The following is a 19,342-nucleotide window of genomic DNA, read 5'->3' as shown; positions in this document are numbered from 1 at the left end:
TGTAGTGGTGCTTTTTGTGTGTTTGTGTTTTTAGTGCGACCTCAGAGTTAATATATCTGAGTAGTGGGGGTGTGGGGGGCTTGCCCCCCTGCTTATATGTAGGGTCCCCATGTGTGTTTGTTTTGTTGTGTTTGTGTGTGTTTTGTGGGTTTGTAGTGTAGGGAGGCAGGTGTATGTGTGTTTGTGTGTGAAGTGTGCATGTGGGCAGTTGCGATTTTGAATTTCGCGCTTTTGGGGTTTCAGGTTTTTCAGTGTTCGGCTTTACAGTCTGAAGATGCTGAATTTCGATATTTAAGTATTTCAGGATTGCAAAGGGAAAATATATATATATATATATATATATATATATATATATATATGGGTCTACTTCATTTGCCCTAACTTCCAGTTGACCGACACCCATTTGCCCGAGACCAAATAACTGAAATTTAGAATATATAAGTAGGGGGGGGCACAGCCCCCCACAATGGGGTTTAGTTTTGCTTTAATATTGCTTAGTAAAACTATATAACCCTAACTATATATTCTAACTCCAGGGTCGCACTACAGTGGGGAAGGAGGCATATCCGATTTTCTTGCCAATAATACTTGTCGGTCAAATGAAATTTTGGTCAAATGGGGTCGGGCAAATGGGTGTCGGGCAATCGGAAGTTAGGGCAAATGAAGTAGACCCATATATATATATATATATATATATATATATATATATATATATACATATACATACTATGATGTATTGGGCTAACATAAAGAATCAGGACTGCTTGTGATTGATAAAATTGGTCTTAAAAATTAGGCAACAGCTCAGGTTTGCAGAGAGGATTATCTCAAAGTGATGCAGACTATGGGAAGAAGTGTGTGGGAAAACATAAAGAGGATGAAACGGGAATGAGAAATATTAGTGAATAAGGACATCATAGATGGCTGCTGCCAAAGGCTATACCACTTCCCAGAGAAAATGCTAAGGAGAAGGAAGCTTCATATTTTTGGGAAAAGTGTGCACATAAATATTTCTGTACCCCAGAAAGGTTGAAATATAGTTATCCAGAAACTAATGATGAGTGCTGGAGATGTAACAGGAGATTCAGGACTGATTCATTGTATATTACAGGAATTCAAAGAAGAGTTACATGTAATGATGAAGAACATATAAGGTCAACAAATGATTCTGATGAAAGAGAGATTGCTGTTGGGAATAGAAGTAGATGTGAAATGTGAATAAAGACTTAAACCATAATAGTCCTGTAGTCAGAGTCAGGCTGTAGTCTCCCTAGAATGCGATTTAGTGCAAGAATTTTTATTTGTTCTGTCTTATAAAGTTGATACTAGATGACTAAACTATTTAATTTCTTGTGAGGTTACCATACCTCTCACCCTCTTAGCACAAAAAATCTGGACAAATCTCAAAATGTTGGGAGGACAAAGGCTCAAAAATAGGGACAGATTGTAAACATACTTCTCAACTGTTTAGATTTTCACAGAATGTCCAGATTTTTGCCTCTTATTTTTGGTCCATTTTTCATAAAATTGTGTTTTTGTGGCAGATTAGTGGCAGTGATTGAAGTAGAAAATAATGACAGACATTTGGGTTTAACACTTCATACCTTTCAGAAAATTCATGCTAAAGTAAAACCTATTATTCTATCAACTTTCTATGTCTGTAAGATCAATATTTAAAAATTGCCCCTTTTTTGGGGCCTTCTTCCCACTTTTATTGATTGCTTTTTCCAGATTTCTTGCTCTAAGAAGTTGAGAGATATGCTTGTATATATTGTTCATATAAACTTAAAACATTGATACAATAACAGGTTGTGTGTTAGCATGCATTTTCTATTAGACATGGAATCTGAATCTCAGTAGTATGTCATTATTCAGTGACTTCAATCCTCAGTGATTTGTCAGAAAATCACAAATTTTATGAGGAACAAACTAAAAATATGAAGCATAAATCTGGACATTCTGCAAAATTCTGGACAGTTGAGAGATATGGCAGGGTGCCATTGTTGAATAAGAAACAACGTATAAACGTTTAAATGCCAAAGTGCTGAAACCCTTCTGTTGTTCTTGCAACCAGTAATTATATACTTTAGTTATTTCTATTTATTTACTGGGGTACTGCACTGATGGGCCATTTGCAAGCACTTCCTGAGTGAATAGCATCACTAAAGAAATGAACAATATATATTTACAGACATGAAGATATGCTAAAAACCAAATATATATACATATTTACAAGATTAAAGAATATGCTACAGCATTTAGTTCAAGAAGCAGTGTACAGTGTAAAAACATGGATGGAAAAATGGAATCATGTTTAGAGCTTTATGGATAATATGCAGCCATAATAACTGAGATGGCTTATGCTGCAGAGATAGTAACATATCAGTATATAGAGAGGTATGAACACATTAGAAGAGGCAAATGAAAAGAGTTACAGGAAAGGATACCATAGAGAGAGCACAGAAAAAAGGTAAGAGAGGCGTGCAGAGGTTAGAGGAGTAGAAATGAGAAGAGCAGTGAGAGAGAGGCAGAGTGAAAAAGGGAGCAGTACGAACGACAGGCAGTAAGTAAGGGGATGAAAAGTGAAAAAGGAGCAGTGAGCGACAGGCAGTAAGTAAGGGGATGAAAAGTGAAAAAGGGAGCAGTACGAACGACAGGCAGTAAGTAAGGGGATGAAAAGTGAAAAAGGGAGCAGTACGAACGACAGGCAGTAAGTAAGGGGATGAAAAGTGAAAAAGGGAGCAGTACGAACGACAGGCAGTAAGTAAGGGGATGAAAAGTGAAAAAGGGAGCAGTACAAATGACAGGCAGTAAGTAAGGGGATGAAAAGTGAAAAAGGGAGCAGTACGAACGACAGGCAGTAAGTAAGGGGATGAAAAGTGAAAAAGGGAGCAGTACGAACGACAGGCAGTAAGTAAGGGGATGAAAAGTGAAAAAGGGAGCAGTACGAACGACGGGCAGTAAGTAAGGGGATGAAAAGTGAAAAAGGGAGCAGTATGAACGACAGGCAGTAAGTAAGGGGATGAAAAGTGAAAAAGGGAGCAGTATGAACGACAGGCAGTAAGTAAGGGGATGAAAAGTGAAAAAGGGAGCAGTACGAATGACAGGCAGTAAGTAAGGGGATGAAAAGTGAAAAAGGGAGCAGTATGAACGACAGGCAGTAAGTAAGGGGATGAAAAGTGAAAAAGGGAGCAGTACGAACGACAGGCAGTAAGTAAGGGGATGACAAAATGAGATAAGGAAGGACGAAACAGAGGTAAAGGGGTGTGCAGGGTTCATGTAACATGACCTGAGTGAGTGCAGCTGCACTTTGGGTGAAGAGATATTCTTTGAGTAACTTTGCCTCATGATCCCTTTAACACACTATCAGGCATGTGTTTTTAAAAGATAGCCTGAAAGTGCTGTAAGGCATTGTTGAAAACATTTCTGGTTCTCAGTTATTGTCTAATTCTCAGTTACCTCCATTTCTGTATAATATAACCAATTTCAAAAAGATGATCCTCATGAAGCAATTGTTTATTAGCTGCACAGTATTTGCTGTTTATTTTAAAAGGCTATTCACCCTTTACACTTCTGGTCAAAGTTGGCTTTCAGCCTCCAGATGACAGTATTATATGGCATTCTTTAGGATATACCTATGTTTTTCCTGTATTTTCCTTTCCCCGATTTCTGAATAAACTGTAACATTCAACCAATGGATGAATGTTAAGATTATTTGTTAATAAATTGTAACATTCACTCATTGGTTGCAAGCATGTCATGTGTCTGTAAAAGCTTATATAAGTGCTAAATGCCCCACATCATTGAGAAAGCCGTCTGTGTGAAACTCTGATCCTGTGTTTGCGTGATGTATGCTGCAGCATGGAATTTTCATTAAACATTGATATTTATCATTTGCTTCTAAAGTGGTGATCTGTTTTTTGTGGAAATATTTTTCTTTTCCCTGTATACATACTGGCCTTTTCCATTTTTGAAAATTTTGTGTTTATATATATATATATATATATATATATATATATATATGGGTCTACTTTACATGTTTGCCTCTTCAGAAAGTCGACTTTCATATGGCAGAGACCATATGATCGACTTTCGAAAAGCTGACCATGTAAAATAAACACATAACACACACCAAACACTTACCTTTCAACTGTTAGCAGGGGGGCATATATATAAAATATGTGTGTGTATTGTAATCCCTACAAAATATATCTAGATGTTTGTTTACAGGCTCTCTCAAATAACTACGCCATGTCAACACTATAACAAGTAAAGGGGTCTGTCTACAGTCTATTCTAAACAAATATAGATTGGAAATTTTAATAATGTATACTGCTACTGTACACTGTTCCTGTTGTATTAATGTTATGAAAATTATGCAGGTGCTTTTCTTCCCAGTATTCCACTGAAAAGGGGTTCTTGTGCGTAGTCAAATTACCACGGTCAAACAAAAACCAATAATAATGAAATGTGAAAGTGTAGTGAAGCTCACAGATCGGGGGTTATAAGCCTGGTAGAAAAAAAATAAGAAAGGAAGAAAAGGTGATAAGCACTAATGAAAAACAAAACTTAAAACAAATTTCCTGTTGGCTACCTTGATTGTGATTTTTAGAGAAGGGCTAGAGACAGATGGGAAAGGTAATACTGGGAACAGTGGGGGTGCTTATGTGTGTACATCTATGTAAATAATGCAAATAGGTGTATAGTTTAATGGACTAGATAAGACGGTCTGTTGAATTACAAGTTTGTCATGGGGATGTAAGTTGGTAGTGCATATGGAAGTCTAATTTGAAATGTTGTTTGTGTTTTGTGAATAATGACTACGATAGTAGAGCTGTTTCCTTGACACTGCACATGGTATATTCATCCTCTGAACCCTGGTAATTTGTATAACTTGAGAGAGAGTGGAATGAACATAATGATTGCTTGAGTCTATTTTACACTTTTTTTGGAGTTTCTCTTTTTCCCAATGTTGTTGGACTACAGAAATGATATACATACGTTTGGGGGTGTCCCCATGTGAGCTGCATGAAAGGAATTGTCACCTGACAGAAAATGTTTTTGATCTCTGCTGTTGCAATGGATGTCACAGATGTGTTTTATAGTTTGTTCTTGTGTAACTGATTTCTCAGCATTAACATTCTGATCCTTCATAGTAGATGTGACTGAAACAAAATGTTATAGAGAAAAGGCACAGCATATTTTAAGGTGGATCAAATGTCTGTTTGCTTAGAGTTATTGTAAACACTGTAGCTGACAAAGAAAATTACTAGTAGGAGTACAAGATATGAGGATTATGCCAACAACAAGACTGGAAGAGAAGGAACTGAGGCAGCCATATTAGGTGACACAAAGTTAGATGCATGTACAGTGGCAAATAATCTGTGGAGAGCAGTTATGGGAATTATGGGATGCAAGATGGAGGTGCTATCAGTAGAAACTGAAGCTTACCACCCTATTAATAAGAAATTTGTTAAAAGTTTTTATCGGGTATAATTCAGTTTCTGCAAAATAATCAGGATGGGAGTAGTGAATTGGAAAGGAATTAAAATGTTGCAAATACTGTAATATAAGACATCTGAAAACTAACTACAAAGTCCAGTGTGCATATTCTTGAGGAAAGTAAGGAAGAGAAGGATACAGTGAAATGTTTGAAGTACTTCAAATGAAGTAATAAAGTATAAGAAGGTAGCATCTTTCAGCAAAAAGAAGCATTAAAAAACAAACTCACACAATCTGAAACATAAACAAAGTAGTTAGTAGCAATTCATTATATAGGACAGCATGCTGGACTAACAGATAGGTTCCCAGTGATGAAACAAAGGTGAAATACACAGTTAAGGAATCCAAAAATGAACTAGAAAGACAGGATGTTATTCATTGCAGTTTTTGTAAAAAGGGCTGTTGCTCGGCTAAAATGTTTCTCTAAATAGCAAAGATTGTAAAGACTGACTGGGCCAAGGGGCCAAAAAGAAATGTTTGTGCATATTCAATTTTAAATGGCTGTATCCATTACTTTTTGAATAGCTGCACTAGAATAGCCATATTCATACCTGCATGTCAAGTGTTATCTGTAGGGAGCTGGAATTTTCTATTTAAAATACACAGCTACCTTCCTTTATACACTGTTATCAGGAAAATATTATATAAGCAATGCCATTCAATCTGAGCCTGAATGCAGAGTATAATGATCTCAGCAGTTCAAATTGATGCAAGTCCAGAAAACTTTTAACTGCGGAAAAGCACCTGTATTATCTGCATGGAGGATGCATCTCTTACACCTCACATTGACTTAAATAATCAACTCTGAGGTCATATTTAAGCTAGAAACTCTTTATACATTTAGAGTAGTATGTTTATGCTTGTCTCTGTCTAGAACTGTGCTTGGCAGAATGCTTCCCAAATTCCAAAATGCTAACAAAATGCTGGAGAAGCTTTCAGCAACATTATAAAGTATATGTTTGACTTACTGACCATTTGCATGCAAAATGCATGGCGCACTCAGTTTTTCAGATCAGCTTTTGCATATTGTGAAATAATAACTTTTATTGCAATTTCTTGACTTCACTGGGCTTTAGGGCCACCTGCCTAAGCATTTATCCTGTTCTCATACTTGTAAATGTACATCAGGGTCATGAATGTATTTTTCTATGGTCAGCGATAATCAGTAAATGTAAGTTTTATTTTGTAATTGCTGTATTTCTTTCTGTAACTCTTTTCAGACTAATACTGAAATGATTCAAACTGTGCTGGTTTCCAACATGCATGATTATTTGTTTTTTCCCCTCAGGATCTGGTGAAACTTCTTAGTACAGCACTTTCAGGTAACTTGGAGAAGCTAATCCTTGGACTGATGAAAACACCAGCCCAGTTTGATGCTCATGAAGTAAAAGCAGCATTAAAGGTATCCATTACAGTGGAAAATAAGGGTGGGACAGGACAAAAGTAGAGCAGGTTCGAGTAAGGAATATGTTCATTTTGTAAGACCATGGTGATTTGGTCGATGTGCATGGAATACTTATTATCTTCCTGAAATCATACTGTGTTATTGAGTTATGTTAGTTTTCTACAGGGAAAAATAATGGACAGTGAGTGGTATGTAAATGTTTTTTATACAATGGCCGTCATAAAGCTAATGTGTTCTGGCAGCTAAGACAGGTTTTCTATATGGATTTTTCTAATATGCATGGAGTCTGAACTTTACATTCATAGGATGTCAGTTTCAGTTCTTTTCATTTCAGTACATACAATTAACTACTTTTGTCTAAGTTATAACATTTAACAAATACATTCTTTGCTATTTTCTCATAGACCTGCAGGGTCATCATGTTGCGGCCAAAGGTGATGCCAGTAGAAAGTGCACTGTGATAGAAGGGCCTTGTTACTCAATTTTTCTAGGAAAAGCCTCTGATAATGTGTGGTCCTGAACACAAGAGGAAGAACACTTGCTTAAGACACATAAAAAAGATCAGTCTGTTTTCTTTTCAAGTCTTGGTCATGGCCTTGTACTATGTTCAATCCTCATCCTACCTACAATGCAGAATAAAATTAAGAAATGCCATGTTGGGGCCTTGTATTATGTTCAAGCCTCATCCTACCTACAATGTAGAAAAAATTAAAAAATGCCATGTTGGTTCACTCAAAAACAAAGACACTAGAATGCAGAGGTGATGTAATATCTTTTGTTAGACCATCATAGATTTTACACTTACTTCAGCTTTTGGATCAAAAGGTGTCCTTCATCAGACGTTATTAAGCTACTGATGTTAAATACTGTGCTTTAATATCCACTTGTGTCTGAAAACGGAAATACATCACACCTTCTTCATTGGTTAAAAAAATACTGTAAAAATGCCAGTGTGGGGAACAATGTGTGCAGCTTAGATACTTAATATGACACAGTGTATGTGTGTGACTGTATGTATATGTGTGAGCGTGAAACTTTAGAAGACCAGTATGTTGCATGAGAGTCCATGTACATTTAGCAGAGAAGATAACAGCCCCATTCAACTGCTGTTGACATTTAATTGGAAAATAAATCACCATAAAAAGAGATGTGCACGAAGATTAGTTAAATCCAGAGAAGGAAAACAGATTGCAATTTATAACTTGTTAGGCTGTTTTAAACACATAGCCTTTGTTAGACCAATATTTTCTTTGAAAGAAAATGTGATAATTACAGTAGTGTCCTGGTCATAATGAAGTGATATGTTATGAGAAAGAGATAGACTACACAGAGAATGAGATAATAGATTAGAATCAGATGTTGTGAGCAGATAGTATACTGTATCACTTATAGTTTAGGTGACTGCAAGAAACGGAAAGAGAGGGAGAGAGAGAGAGAGAGAGAGAGAAAATATGTGTTGGTGTGTCAGCCTTTAGCTTTGACAGATACCTTTGACTAGCAGCAGTATTAAACACACATTATACTCATAACATTTTCCCAATATTAAGGCATTCCTGACTGCTTATGATTATTAGTGTTTGGATTAGACTGTGACCTTATGTGATAATAACTAATCTCTTGTCATGGACAGAACAGGTGGTAACATTACACAAACCCCAGTAATCTTTAAAGTATTATTAACTTTCTGTGATAGTCAGCATTTTGGATTCATGATAAAATCATCATAAATTCACCCATTGCCAGAGTAGCAAATATTTCTTGGCCTTCACTACACCTTATTTGCATCCAATGTTAATTGCTCAAAGGAACCGTTTCACATACTTGTTACTGCAATATATACTTGTTCTGCCTGTCTTTGAATATTCATATTTCAAAATATAATGGCTAATAATTACCATGGGAATGCAAGACCTGACTTCTTAAGATCATCACAGATCAGTAGCCTATTAAGTAGCTATGGACCTAGGACCCATAAGTGATAGAGTGTCTCATAAATCAAAGATTTAGGATCAAACTGCTGTCAGATTCAGACTGTTAAGCATGAGAGATGTCCTGTGGGTAAATTTAGTTGGAGAATGCATGGCTGAAGTGAAATCCAGCAGCAGAGACATATGTCTATTGCAAATTTACTCTGTATATAGACTCAGCACCATGCCCCAAGTTCAATAACCAAGTGTATAATGGCAGAGGAAGCAATGTTTGTTGTGCCTCAGGCTGCAATACATGCTTATAAAACTACACCATGTAGAACTGTGTTATAGCCAGAGGAAATCCTGCATGTTGCTGTAGTTATACTTCTGTTCCAGTATGTGTTTAGGTACTGCTGCCTAGAGACTGTAAAGGAAGTAATGGCCCACACTGAACATTAATAAAGGCATTGCTTGTTGTAAACTGCATTTTCACTGCCACTGATATACCCACTGGACATCCTGCTGATGATGCCTGCCATACTGCCTGCTATCTCTTAGTGCCCTGGGAACATGTGAACATTACCCCCCCCCCCCCCATGCACTTGGTTATTGAAACTGTTGGTATGGTGCTACATTGAATTTGTGACAACCATAAGTCTCTGCAGCTGAATTTCATTTCAGCTATGTGTCCCCAACTAAATATACCTACAGAGAAAACTCTCGCTGTCAAATAGCCTGAACCCTTTTTTTTTATTTCAGCCATGACTCAGGCATGCAGTCAAAAATAGTATAATGCAGTGGCATATCTGACTTTCAGTGTTCATAAACAACTTTTGCTTAGCAGGTAAAAAACACATACACTGAAGTAACAATGCAGGAAATGTTGTAATACACTGAGCGTGTAGAGTATTTATAAGCCATCAGAAGAAATATATAATGTTTAGTACAAGTAAACACTTATAATCATAGCAGGTACAAAATAAACGGTAATTCAAATACATCAGTGCCGTCGAGAAATGTACTAAAACACATTGGCCATACACTAATTCTGCACCAAAGAGTCACGTTCAGCAATAACAATATTAGTCATAATACAGTTTCTGTTTGCCTAAAATATCCCTAGAAAGGTATCTGGTCATCTTAAAGTCAAGCGACAGATTTTAGAAAGGGCAGCTGTAGTGCCTTCCGTAATCATTATAGGAGCTGTCATACTCCTCTTTATATATAATAGGATGCGGTGCCTTCTTAAAGTGTGAATAGAGATGGTTTGAAAAGTCTCAGTGTGCAAGACTTGGATTTAACAAAGGGTTTCCCCCTGTTTGGTTAGGATGTCACTGTCTTACGTTTTTATTTGTATTTTTAGTATTATTACTATTTTTTCCTTGGCTAATGTAGTTAAAATGATGTCTTGCTGTCTTTCGCATTTGTAAAGAGGCCTTCATCTTGTGAGCACTTTGATAATTTAATCTTTTTTTATTGGTTTACTGTGCCTTATTCTGCAGGTATATAATTTTGCTATTTTTGTATTTATACCACCCTGGTTTATCCTACTTTTTTTGTTTATTTTTCATCCTATATAGCTTGCCCTTTGTTATTATTATTATTTTTTTGATGTTGGGGTAGATACCACTGGGCTTGTAGCTTGTTCTTAGAGGAGACCTGCTGTGTTTTTTTTAAACTGACTGCATAAATATGATCAAGACACTGATGAAATTCTATTATTTTTTAATGGAGCATTTCTAAAAATGCTGACATGTGGCAAAGTTGTCATAACTGGTAAGCTTGATAGCAAAGCTGAAGTAAAGCCTGGAATTTGGATGCTTGACAAAGTAAGGAAAGTTTTGCCAAGGCATGATATCAGGTGAGGCAATAGTGGTATCTTTTTAGTAAATTCTGAGTTAACATACGTTTATGGATTTGTCTGTGGTGCTGCCAGGAAAAGGTTGGCCAATATATATTTATTTATAATAAATAACTTCTGTGGCATTATTAGTTAGTGTACACTCAAGAGAATTAGCATAGGCAGAAAGGCATTCACATCTAATGCAGTGTAAATTATCAGGCTATAATGGATAAGGCATTGACCTCCTAAGATGGGGATTGTGGGTTCAAGTCCCATCTGGGGTGGTATAATTTCCCCCCATGTTGGGATTATTGAAAAACTCTTCCAAATCAATGTTGACCTATATAGTTCAATGGACTGATAATTAGCTGTTTGGCAGAAACCATACCATTAAGGTTAGCATTGTTTGCTCTAGACAGAAAAATGTCACTACTGGTGTTCCACAAGGGTGTGTCCTGGGTCCCTCTTCTTTGGTATATATATTTGTGACATAAAAGTCGATATCAGGGGGACTTTGGCTAACCAGGTTTGCTGATGATTGCAAACTGGGGATGGTTATCAAATCCTTTTATGATACTCAAATTCTCCAGAAAGGACTGGACCAAGCAAATGTTTGATTTATTGGTCATAGGCTTACCTGCAACACCAGAAATGGAGCGCAGTTTCATTTGGTAAATTTAGCATTACTGTTGCTTACCATATAGAAAACATTCCACTTAAATTTGATACACTCCTCAAGGACTTGGGTACATATGTTGATAATAAACTCTCCTTTGACCACCATGTCTATGTGGTGGTCAGAAAAATGTTCTGCCTTCTACAGCTTATCCTCAAGAGCCAAAGAAGTTAAAGTCTGACTTTATTCATCCCTTATTAGGCCCATCATTGAATATAATGCACCCTTCAGCATGTACATCAGCAAGCACCTAAACCAGCTTAAGAAACCTCGGTGTTTCCTCATCAAAAAGGTCTCGTGTCTCAGCACCCTTAGTTACTCTGGTAAAGCTCTGTCACACAACTCAGTATCATACAGACTCCTGAGGGGTAATCTTTGCTTAACGTTTTCTGCTATGAATTAACCAGCAATCCTTGAACTCCTTCATCTAAATAGAAGAAATGGGAAAGCAAACTCCTGTTTTAGACACCTAAAACTATACTTCAACAATACCAGATGGGATGACAGAGACCTAACCTAACATATACCCTGTTTCTGGAATAGGCTACCCTTACCTATCAAGAATTGTGGTACTCTAGTAAACTTTTAAAAGCAGTCTAGATGACTGGGTGAGTGATCACACATTTTCACAGAAACATGTGGAGAAAATCTACTTAATGGGGGCACTGCTAGTTTCCCACCAGTACTGGGTGATGTGGCTGAGCTTCTTTATGTTTTTTTTTTTTTTTTTTGACTGTAAGCTTAGTAAGAACCTCTGAACCTAGGAACCTATAAAATATTTATAACTTAACAACTGTAAAGAGCACAGTTTTTGCTTACAGATCAATAGTGTATATCTTAATTGATATACAGTGTTCAAATGTATTACCTACGTTCATCTTGAAAACAAGCTAACTTATTTGTGTTTATCTAGCTAAGTAAAGACAAAAGTAAGGCAGAGAATAAACAGGTGGTTGACTGAGAAGTTGCTTACTTCACGTGTTGTGATCTAATATAATTTACACAAAAGTGACTATTTTTCAGGGTCTGGGGACAAATGAAGATGTTTTAAATGAGATTCTAATCACAAGGAGCAACAAACAGCTTGAAGATATGGCCACAGTCTACAAACAAGGTCAGAAATCAATACTATGTTTAAATTATATTTTTTAAAGTTCATTCTCTTCTTACATTAGTCCATCTGCTTGGGTAATCTATCATTAGCAGTGGTACCTACTACCTGCTCAGGAGATTTGTGAGAGCTAGAAATGTCCTACTATCTATAATAATATTAACACTTTTATTTTCTACTTGGAGTAATGCTTTTCCTTCTACAGTTAAGAATAAAAGTTTCTTCAGTCAAACTACAGATTAAAAATGGACACATAAGCATGTTTCTCCTTTCTTAGTGGATGAAGATTTAAGGGCATCAGGCCGTACTGCTTTATGTTATTATTTTTCTTTTGATACCCAGGTACATAAAGTGTGTCAGAATGAAATACACAAGAACATGGTTAAACAGTGAATAAAAAAATCTAGTAGTTATTTACAGAGAAGAGTTTAGTGATGTACAGTCTGGCTGTTATACAAGCAAGGGATGCTTGGTTGGAGAATGATGCCTTTAAAAATGCCCTATAGGATCAAATACTATGATGCTTTTAAACTGAAAACAATCACAACAGCAACATTGTTTTCCTGTTGCTGAAATCTTCTTCCAGATTTTTCATATAATTGTCATTTAATGCATACATCTGACTACAAACACTGTCAAAGTTGCTCCGCAAAGCCAGTGACAGAACATTATTCAGACAGAGTTAATGATTCCAGATTATAACACAGAATACACTGTGGGCTACCATTTTGATGTGTGATTAATTGCTGCTGGTAATGGGCTGAGTAACTTAGATTTTGTACCTAGCAATTTCATATACAAAGTTCAGTTGTTGATAAGATTTCCATGAAAATCATGACCAACTGCATAATTAGACTCATACACAGCACCTGTTATTCATTTACTGAATGTCATGTGAATGTGTACACATAGTAGAAAGTATCTATTTCTAATGGACATATTTTAGAATTCTGTATGTATCTTTACGTGGAAGCATACACATTCCTTGAATTTATTTAATTTGCTGTGAGAACATTTTATAAAACCTGGCCTGAATGGCAGATGATATTTGAGGAAAATATAAAAAAATGTTTTTTCTTTACAGTGGCACAATAATGTGAGAAAAACAGAAAAAGAAAAATATAAAAGAACATATAACAATACATTGGAATATTTAGAACATAATGATAGAGAGTACTTTGACAAAGAAAAAGAATTATATGAAAGAAATCAAGAAAAAATACAATAATTGCTAAATAAGCAAAGATATTTTTGCAAGGAAAAAGAGAGGAAGCACTGAGTTACTTAAGCAGACTAGTAAAGGAAGTTGGTAGTATAATGCGAGAAATAAAAAATGTAAGTGGAGAAATAGAAAGAACACAGGAAAAAGATTATGAATAGTATAGTATAATATGTACAAGAAAATTTTAAAGAAAAAAAGAAGGTAATGAAAAAACATGGAAAATAAAAAAGTACAGAGAAAGAGACTAAAGAGTTGGAAAAGGAAATTACTTTAAATGAGCTAGATAAAGTATTAGGACAAGCAAATATAGATTTGGCTGCAGAATCAGATGGAATAGGGTGTGAAATGTATAAAAATTGAAGGGATAGGCAAAAAATATAAAAATTTTGAATTAATTGCTAACTGAAGGTTTTATGTATAAAATTATGTAGTAGAATACTTAAATTCATATGGAAGAAGGAAGATAGAAGAAAATAATAATAGTATTGAATAATAATGATTATAAAATATTTATGAAAATAATATGAAAGAGATTTGAAACTAAAATAGAAAGTAGCATAGAAGACAATATATATATATATATATATATATATATATATATATATATATATATATATATATATATATATATATATATATATATATATATATATATATATATATGGATTCACTTCAGAAGCTCGAAATACTGAAATCTCTAATTTCAGTATCTTGAGCCCAAGAAGTGGAATCCAAAATACAACGAAAACTAAAAACCGCAAAATTCAAAACCTCGAATACCAGAAGTTTTGAATTTCGTGGTTTTACTACACACACACACACACACACACACACACACACACACACACACACACACACACACACACACACCATCCACCACACAAACACACACAATCACTCTAATACATGAAAGCAAGGGGGCAAGCCCCCCTGTACCCCCATGTGGGGGGCTGCACCCCCTCCACACCCCCTACTTAAATGTTCTCACTCCGAGGTCGCACTACATACAAATACACACAAAACACCATGACACAAGCTACTTTCTGTTCGCACACACACATCACAGCAACAAAACACACTGACATACACCATAGCCCCTACCCAAACCCCTTAACACACACACTTACCTGAATACATGACCACAGCGGAACTTTAGAAGCACGAAATTCAAAACCTCTGGCATTTGAGGTTTTGAATTTCACGCTTTTAAACTTTCTCTATTATGTGGATTCGGCTTCTTGGGCTGAAAATACTGAAATTCGAGATTTCAGTATTTCGAGCTTCTGAAGTGAATCCATATATATATATATATATATATATATATATATATATATATATATATTATAAAGGTGAAGGGTTTTCAAGAATAAGGATACTTACAGAAATTGTGGATGATATTATGAATAGAAAAGAAGAGTGAAAATCATGATAGGAAACCTTAATAAAGCATATAATACAATTGGACATGATATATTATGGGTAATAATGAAAGAATATAATATAACTGAGAAACTTAGTAAAGTATGTATGTCAGCATATAGTAGTAATAAAGTAATAATACTTGTAAATGGATGGCTACGCCAAGAGGTATGAATGAAGAGTGGTGTAAGACAGGGATGTCCAATGAGTTGTATACTCTTTGCATTAGTTATGAATGTGATGGTATGTGAAATAAATCACAAAAGGAGGCAGGGTATATAATACCTGAATGGTTAAGAATTCCAGTTCTGTCGACATATACAGATGACATTATAATAATAGCAAAAAATTTGGATAAAAGAAGTAACAATTTGCACAAATGAAGGTCTGGAGGTGATATGGATGGCTTTAAATAAGAGAAAGGTAAACGTTTAGGTGATGTAGTAAAGATCGGGAGTATATATTTTTCAATGAATTAAATTTCTGTGTTAGGGATAAAATGTGGGAATAAAAGTGTAAGTAGAATTCAATGGGAATAAAACAACAAAAAAAAATAAAACAAACTTTTCTGGAGAACATATAGATTATTGTTCAGAAAAAGGCTTATTTGATAAATTCAGTACTGATGAAAAAATAGTATACTTAGCAAGTGTAGTTATGCTGCCAACAGTATTTGAAAAGGAATTATTTCAGATATATTTTTCATTTATAGGACGTAAAAAGAGGAGTTTTGTATGTAAATAAAGAGGAAGGAGGTTTAGGGTTAATTAATGCAGTGGTATATGCTGCTTCATTAAATTTGTACAAAATGTTAATGTGGATAAATGAAAAAAAGATGATTGATTAATATTAAAATTGTATAAATATAAGTATGATACATTTTGAGTTATGGTCGAAAAGGATAAAAGAGAAAAAAGAGTATATAATTGAAGAATAAAAATGTTACCAAGAAAAAATATTTTTGTGGAAAACAAAAAGTGATGATATAGAAAAAGATAGAAAAGTGTAGTATAAGAATGTAATGATAAAACATTGTTATGTGAAACCATTGGCAAATCTAACAGATTAAAATAAAGTGATAAAATAAGAAGCAAATGGTGTAATCAGAAAGTAGAATGTCAAGATTTTTTGTGGAGACTGTTAATAAATTGCCAGTAAAAGGAAATCTGCCATAGGAAAAAAAGAGATAGAATATGTTTATAATGTCAAGAACATGAAACTACAGAAGATGTGTTTTTGAAATATAACAGATTAAAAAAGTTATGGGGAAAACTATGTAAAGATGATTTTTTCAAAGATATAAAATAAGTGGATAAAATAAACATGGATATGATTAATTATGGATATTATAAATATAAAAGTAAAGAATATGTTAAAATAATAGATAAAAAGTTGATCTTATGTTGTTCCATCTCGCCTTCGTTCTTGCCGGTTGGGTTCGAAGCCAGTCCTCTGCTCCAACTCAGCCGATTTACAATAGCTCAAGAGCTTTTACTGGCTTGAGGCTAATCCCTATCCGAACATGCCTAGCGGTAGCTACCCAGATCTCGTTTGCTGCTTGCTGCATCGAGATTGTGACTACTGGCTCAGGCTAAGTGCTTTGTGCTTTTTTCACTATATTGTTATCCTTCTCAAGGTTTTGTTGTTTAATTAACTCATTAGAGCATATACTATCCCCTGTTAGTCTAACGACCCCTTCCTCTTCTTGTTGTGGGTGTTTTTGGCCGTCGTTTTCTCCTCAGGCCTTGCTTTCCCCTTCAAGCCTGTTTAAATTAGAGGGTTCTTCTTCTTTTTCCCCACCCTTTCTGGGATAGCCATTTAAGTTAGAGGCTCTCCTATTGGGGGAGTCACTGTTTAAGTTAGAGGTTCTCTCCCTTTTTCTTCTCCCCTTTAAAAAAAAAAGTTTTTCCTTTATTGTTGTTTGGGCTAGCCGTTACAGCCTTCTAGTAGTTAGTTGTTGTGTGCTGTTAGTTTATAGCTTTGTTTTTCTAGTGCTGTGAAGAATTTTTTTCTGTCAATTATCCACTATGTCCATAGAGTCGAAACTCTCCTGGTTAAAAAAATGAGACTCATGTTGTCAAAAAATGTCCCTTATGGATGGGCACACGAGTTACGTATATTGTTTAGGGGCTGTTCACCTGCAGGACTCATGCTCGATCTGTCATGATTTCAGTTCCAGAGTCCTGCAGGAGAGAAAAAAATAAGTTAATTTTGTGTGGCCTTCTGACGAACCCTCAAAATTCTTTGTCTCAGGGTCCACAGCCAGCTAAAGTGTCTGAAAAACACACTAAGCCATCGGTTTTGAGTTCAGAATAGAAAAAATCCACTGAAAAATATTTGGGACTGTCGGTTCCCAGTGTTGGCTCTGACAAAGCTAGTCTCCAGTGGCTCCATCTGTGTCCTTGGAGCCAGTCTGAACCCATAAGAGCACAAGGTCTCCTTCTTTGGAGCTGGTACACTCTGCTCCACAATCTCCTTTGCTGCAACATGGAGCAGTCAGTCACCGATCCTCTTCACACTCCTCTCAGTCCTCCAGGCTTTCGGATTACGATGTGGAGAGAGTGGTCAATAGGCTCCTCAAGTCACAGGCACTTGCTAAATTACTATCGACCCCAGCCCATAAGGAATTGGCTCCTTCTGCCCATCCAGCATCTCCATCAGTTCCTTCTCTGTCTCTCTTGAGCTCAGAGCAAGAGTGCATGGAGGTCATGGTGGTGGAACCGTCGGCTCCGGTTACTTTTCCTTCATTGGTTCTGACACCCAATCCGATCTCCTAAATGTCTCAGTCCATTGAGGGATCTGGGCGTCAAAGCTCTCTCGCCGGGTCTGAGGGGTTAAGTGGCATCGGACCCTTGTCTGACCCCACTCTCCCTCTCGGAGCTTCGGCACAGGTGAGCTTGGCTCCCACATCAACCTCGGAGTCGTCGCTCCCAGTTCACAGGAGATCTCCGGGCTCTTCAGAGCTGGAGGCTCCTTCAACTCAGGACCATGGTGCCTTCAAGGTGATGAGTGTGCTGCCTCTTGAGACTGCTCCACCCTCGGCTGCATTGGCTCCTTCTCCCTTGGTGCCTGTGCCTGCCTTTGACCCTCCTCCTGCCTCCAAGTGTAGGGAACCTGTGCCCCAGGATGCCCCATTGGGCAACCCCTCCTCTTCTAAAAGAAAAAAAGATGTAAAAGGAAGCATCTAGACTCCCCTGAGTCTATCACTTCAGACACACAGACTTGGATGAATCGGAAGGGTCCCCACATTTCCCCCTCTGAGGATGTCTACTTTTCAGACATCTTGGAAATCCTTAGATAGAAGGGTGGCTGGAAGTCCCTAGCCCCTTCTGAGGATAAATCTGTCTACCTGGATGCATTTAGTTCACAACCATCCACCTCTTGGGTGTCTCCGCCTTTTGACCCCTTTTGTCTGTAGTGAGTCAAAAGGCGTGCACCACTCCAGAGACAATGGAACCAGTTCCGAGGAGACCGAATAAATTTATTACTGCTCCCGAGGATAAGTCCTTCCTTTCCAAAGGGGTCCCTGCTGATGCCATGGTGGTGACAGCAGCCACTAAGAAGGAACTTGTGGAAACTTCTTCATCTGTCCATCCGCCGATCAAGGAGTCTTGTATGATGGACAGGTATGGGAAGCGTATGTTTTCTTCAGCGACCTTTACTCTCAGGTCACTGAATTACTTCTCACACTTCACACGACTTCAGAGGGATCTCCTGAAGGAGCTAGGAGATACCCTCCAAGATCCTACAGCTGAGGGAGTTGAGAACAGGGCGGCTTCCCAGCTTGCGACCTTGACCTCAGTGGTTAACTCCTCCATGAGGCTCATTTCTTATGCAGCAGATGGAGCAAGTAGGGCAGCAGATACTGGAGCAGCTTTGTGGAAACACTCTTGGATGCACCTTTGTCAGTTTGCAGAACCTTTCAAGTCTTCATTTACCAATACCCATTTTAATGGCTCGTCCTTGTTTGGGCCTCAGGTAAAAGAGACTCTCACCAGGTGTGAACAGGATGGCAAGACTCTCTCTGCTGTAGGAGTCCATTTTCCACTCCATTTAGAACCTATCCTAAAGTTCAGAAGAATGGAAAGATGTGGTTACGAAAATCCCAGGGAGCTTTGCCTGACACACGTGGAGATTTTTCCCCCTGGGGCAGAGGGGGAAACAACAACAGAAGATTCCACCCTCATGGCAGAGGGGGTCCGCAACAGCAGGGTGACAGAGATACGTTCTTTGCTAGCCTCTTCCAGCACTCCT

At 37.0% G+C, this 19,342-nt stretch overlaps 1 protein-coding gene across 1 annotated transcript in view; it reads left to right on the top strand.

Annotated features, from left to right (window-relative positions):
- ANXA9 (annexin A9) overlaps positions 1-19,342 on the top strand; it is a 504,993-nt gene that overhangs the window by 314,562 nt on the left and 171,089 nt on the right. The window contains exons 5-6 of the mRNA XM_044080038.1: positions 6,791-6,904; positions 12,360-12,450. Coding sequence (XP_043935973.1) covers positions 6,791-6,904; positions 12,360-12,450 — 205 coding nt within the window. The remainder of the gene's footprint in view (positions 1-6,790; positions 6,905-12,359; positions 12,451-19,342) is intronic.

This window comes from Protopterus annectens, chromosome 8.part0 (assembly GCF_019279795.1).
Source record: "Protopterus annectens isolate FY-2018-M chromosome 8.part0, PAN1.0, whole genome shotgun sequence".
Lineage (NCBI taxonomy): Eukaryota > Metazoa > Chordata > Ceratodontiformes > Protopteridae > Protopterus > Protopterus annectens.
Note: the sequence above shows the minus strand (reverse complement) of the source record. Positions and strands in the feature narration are given on the sequence as shown.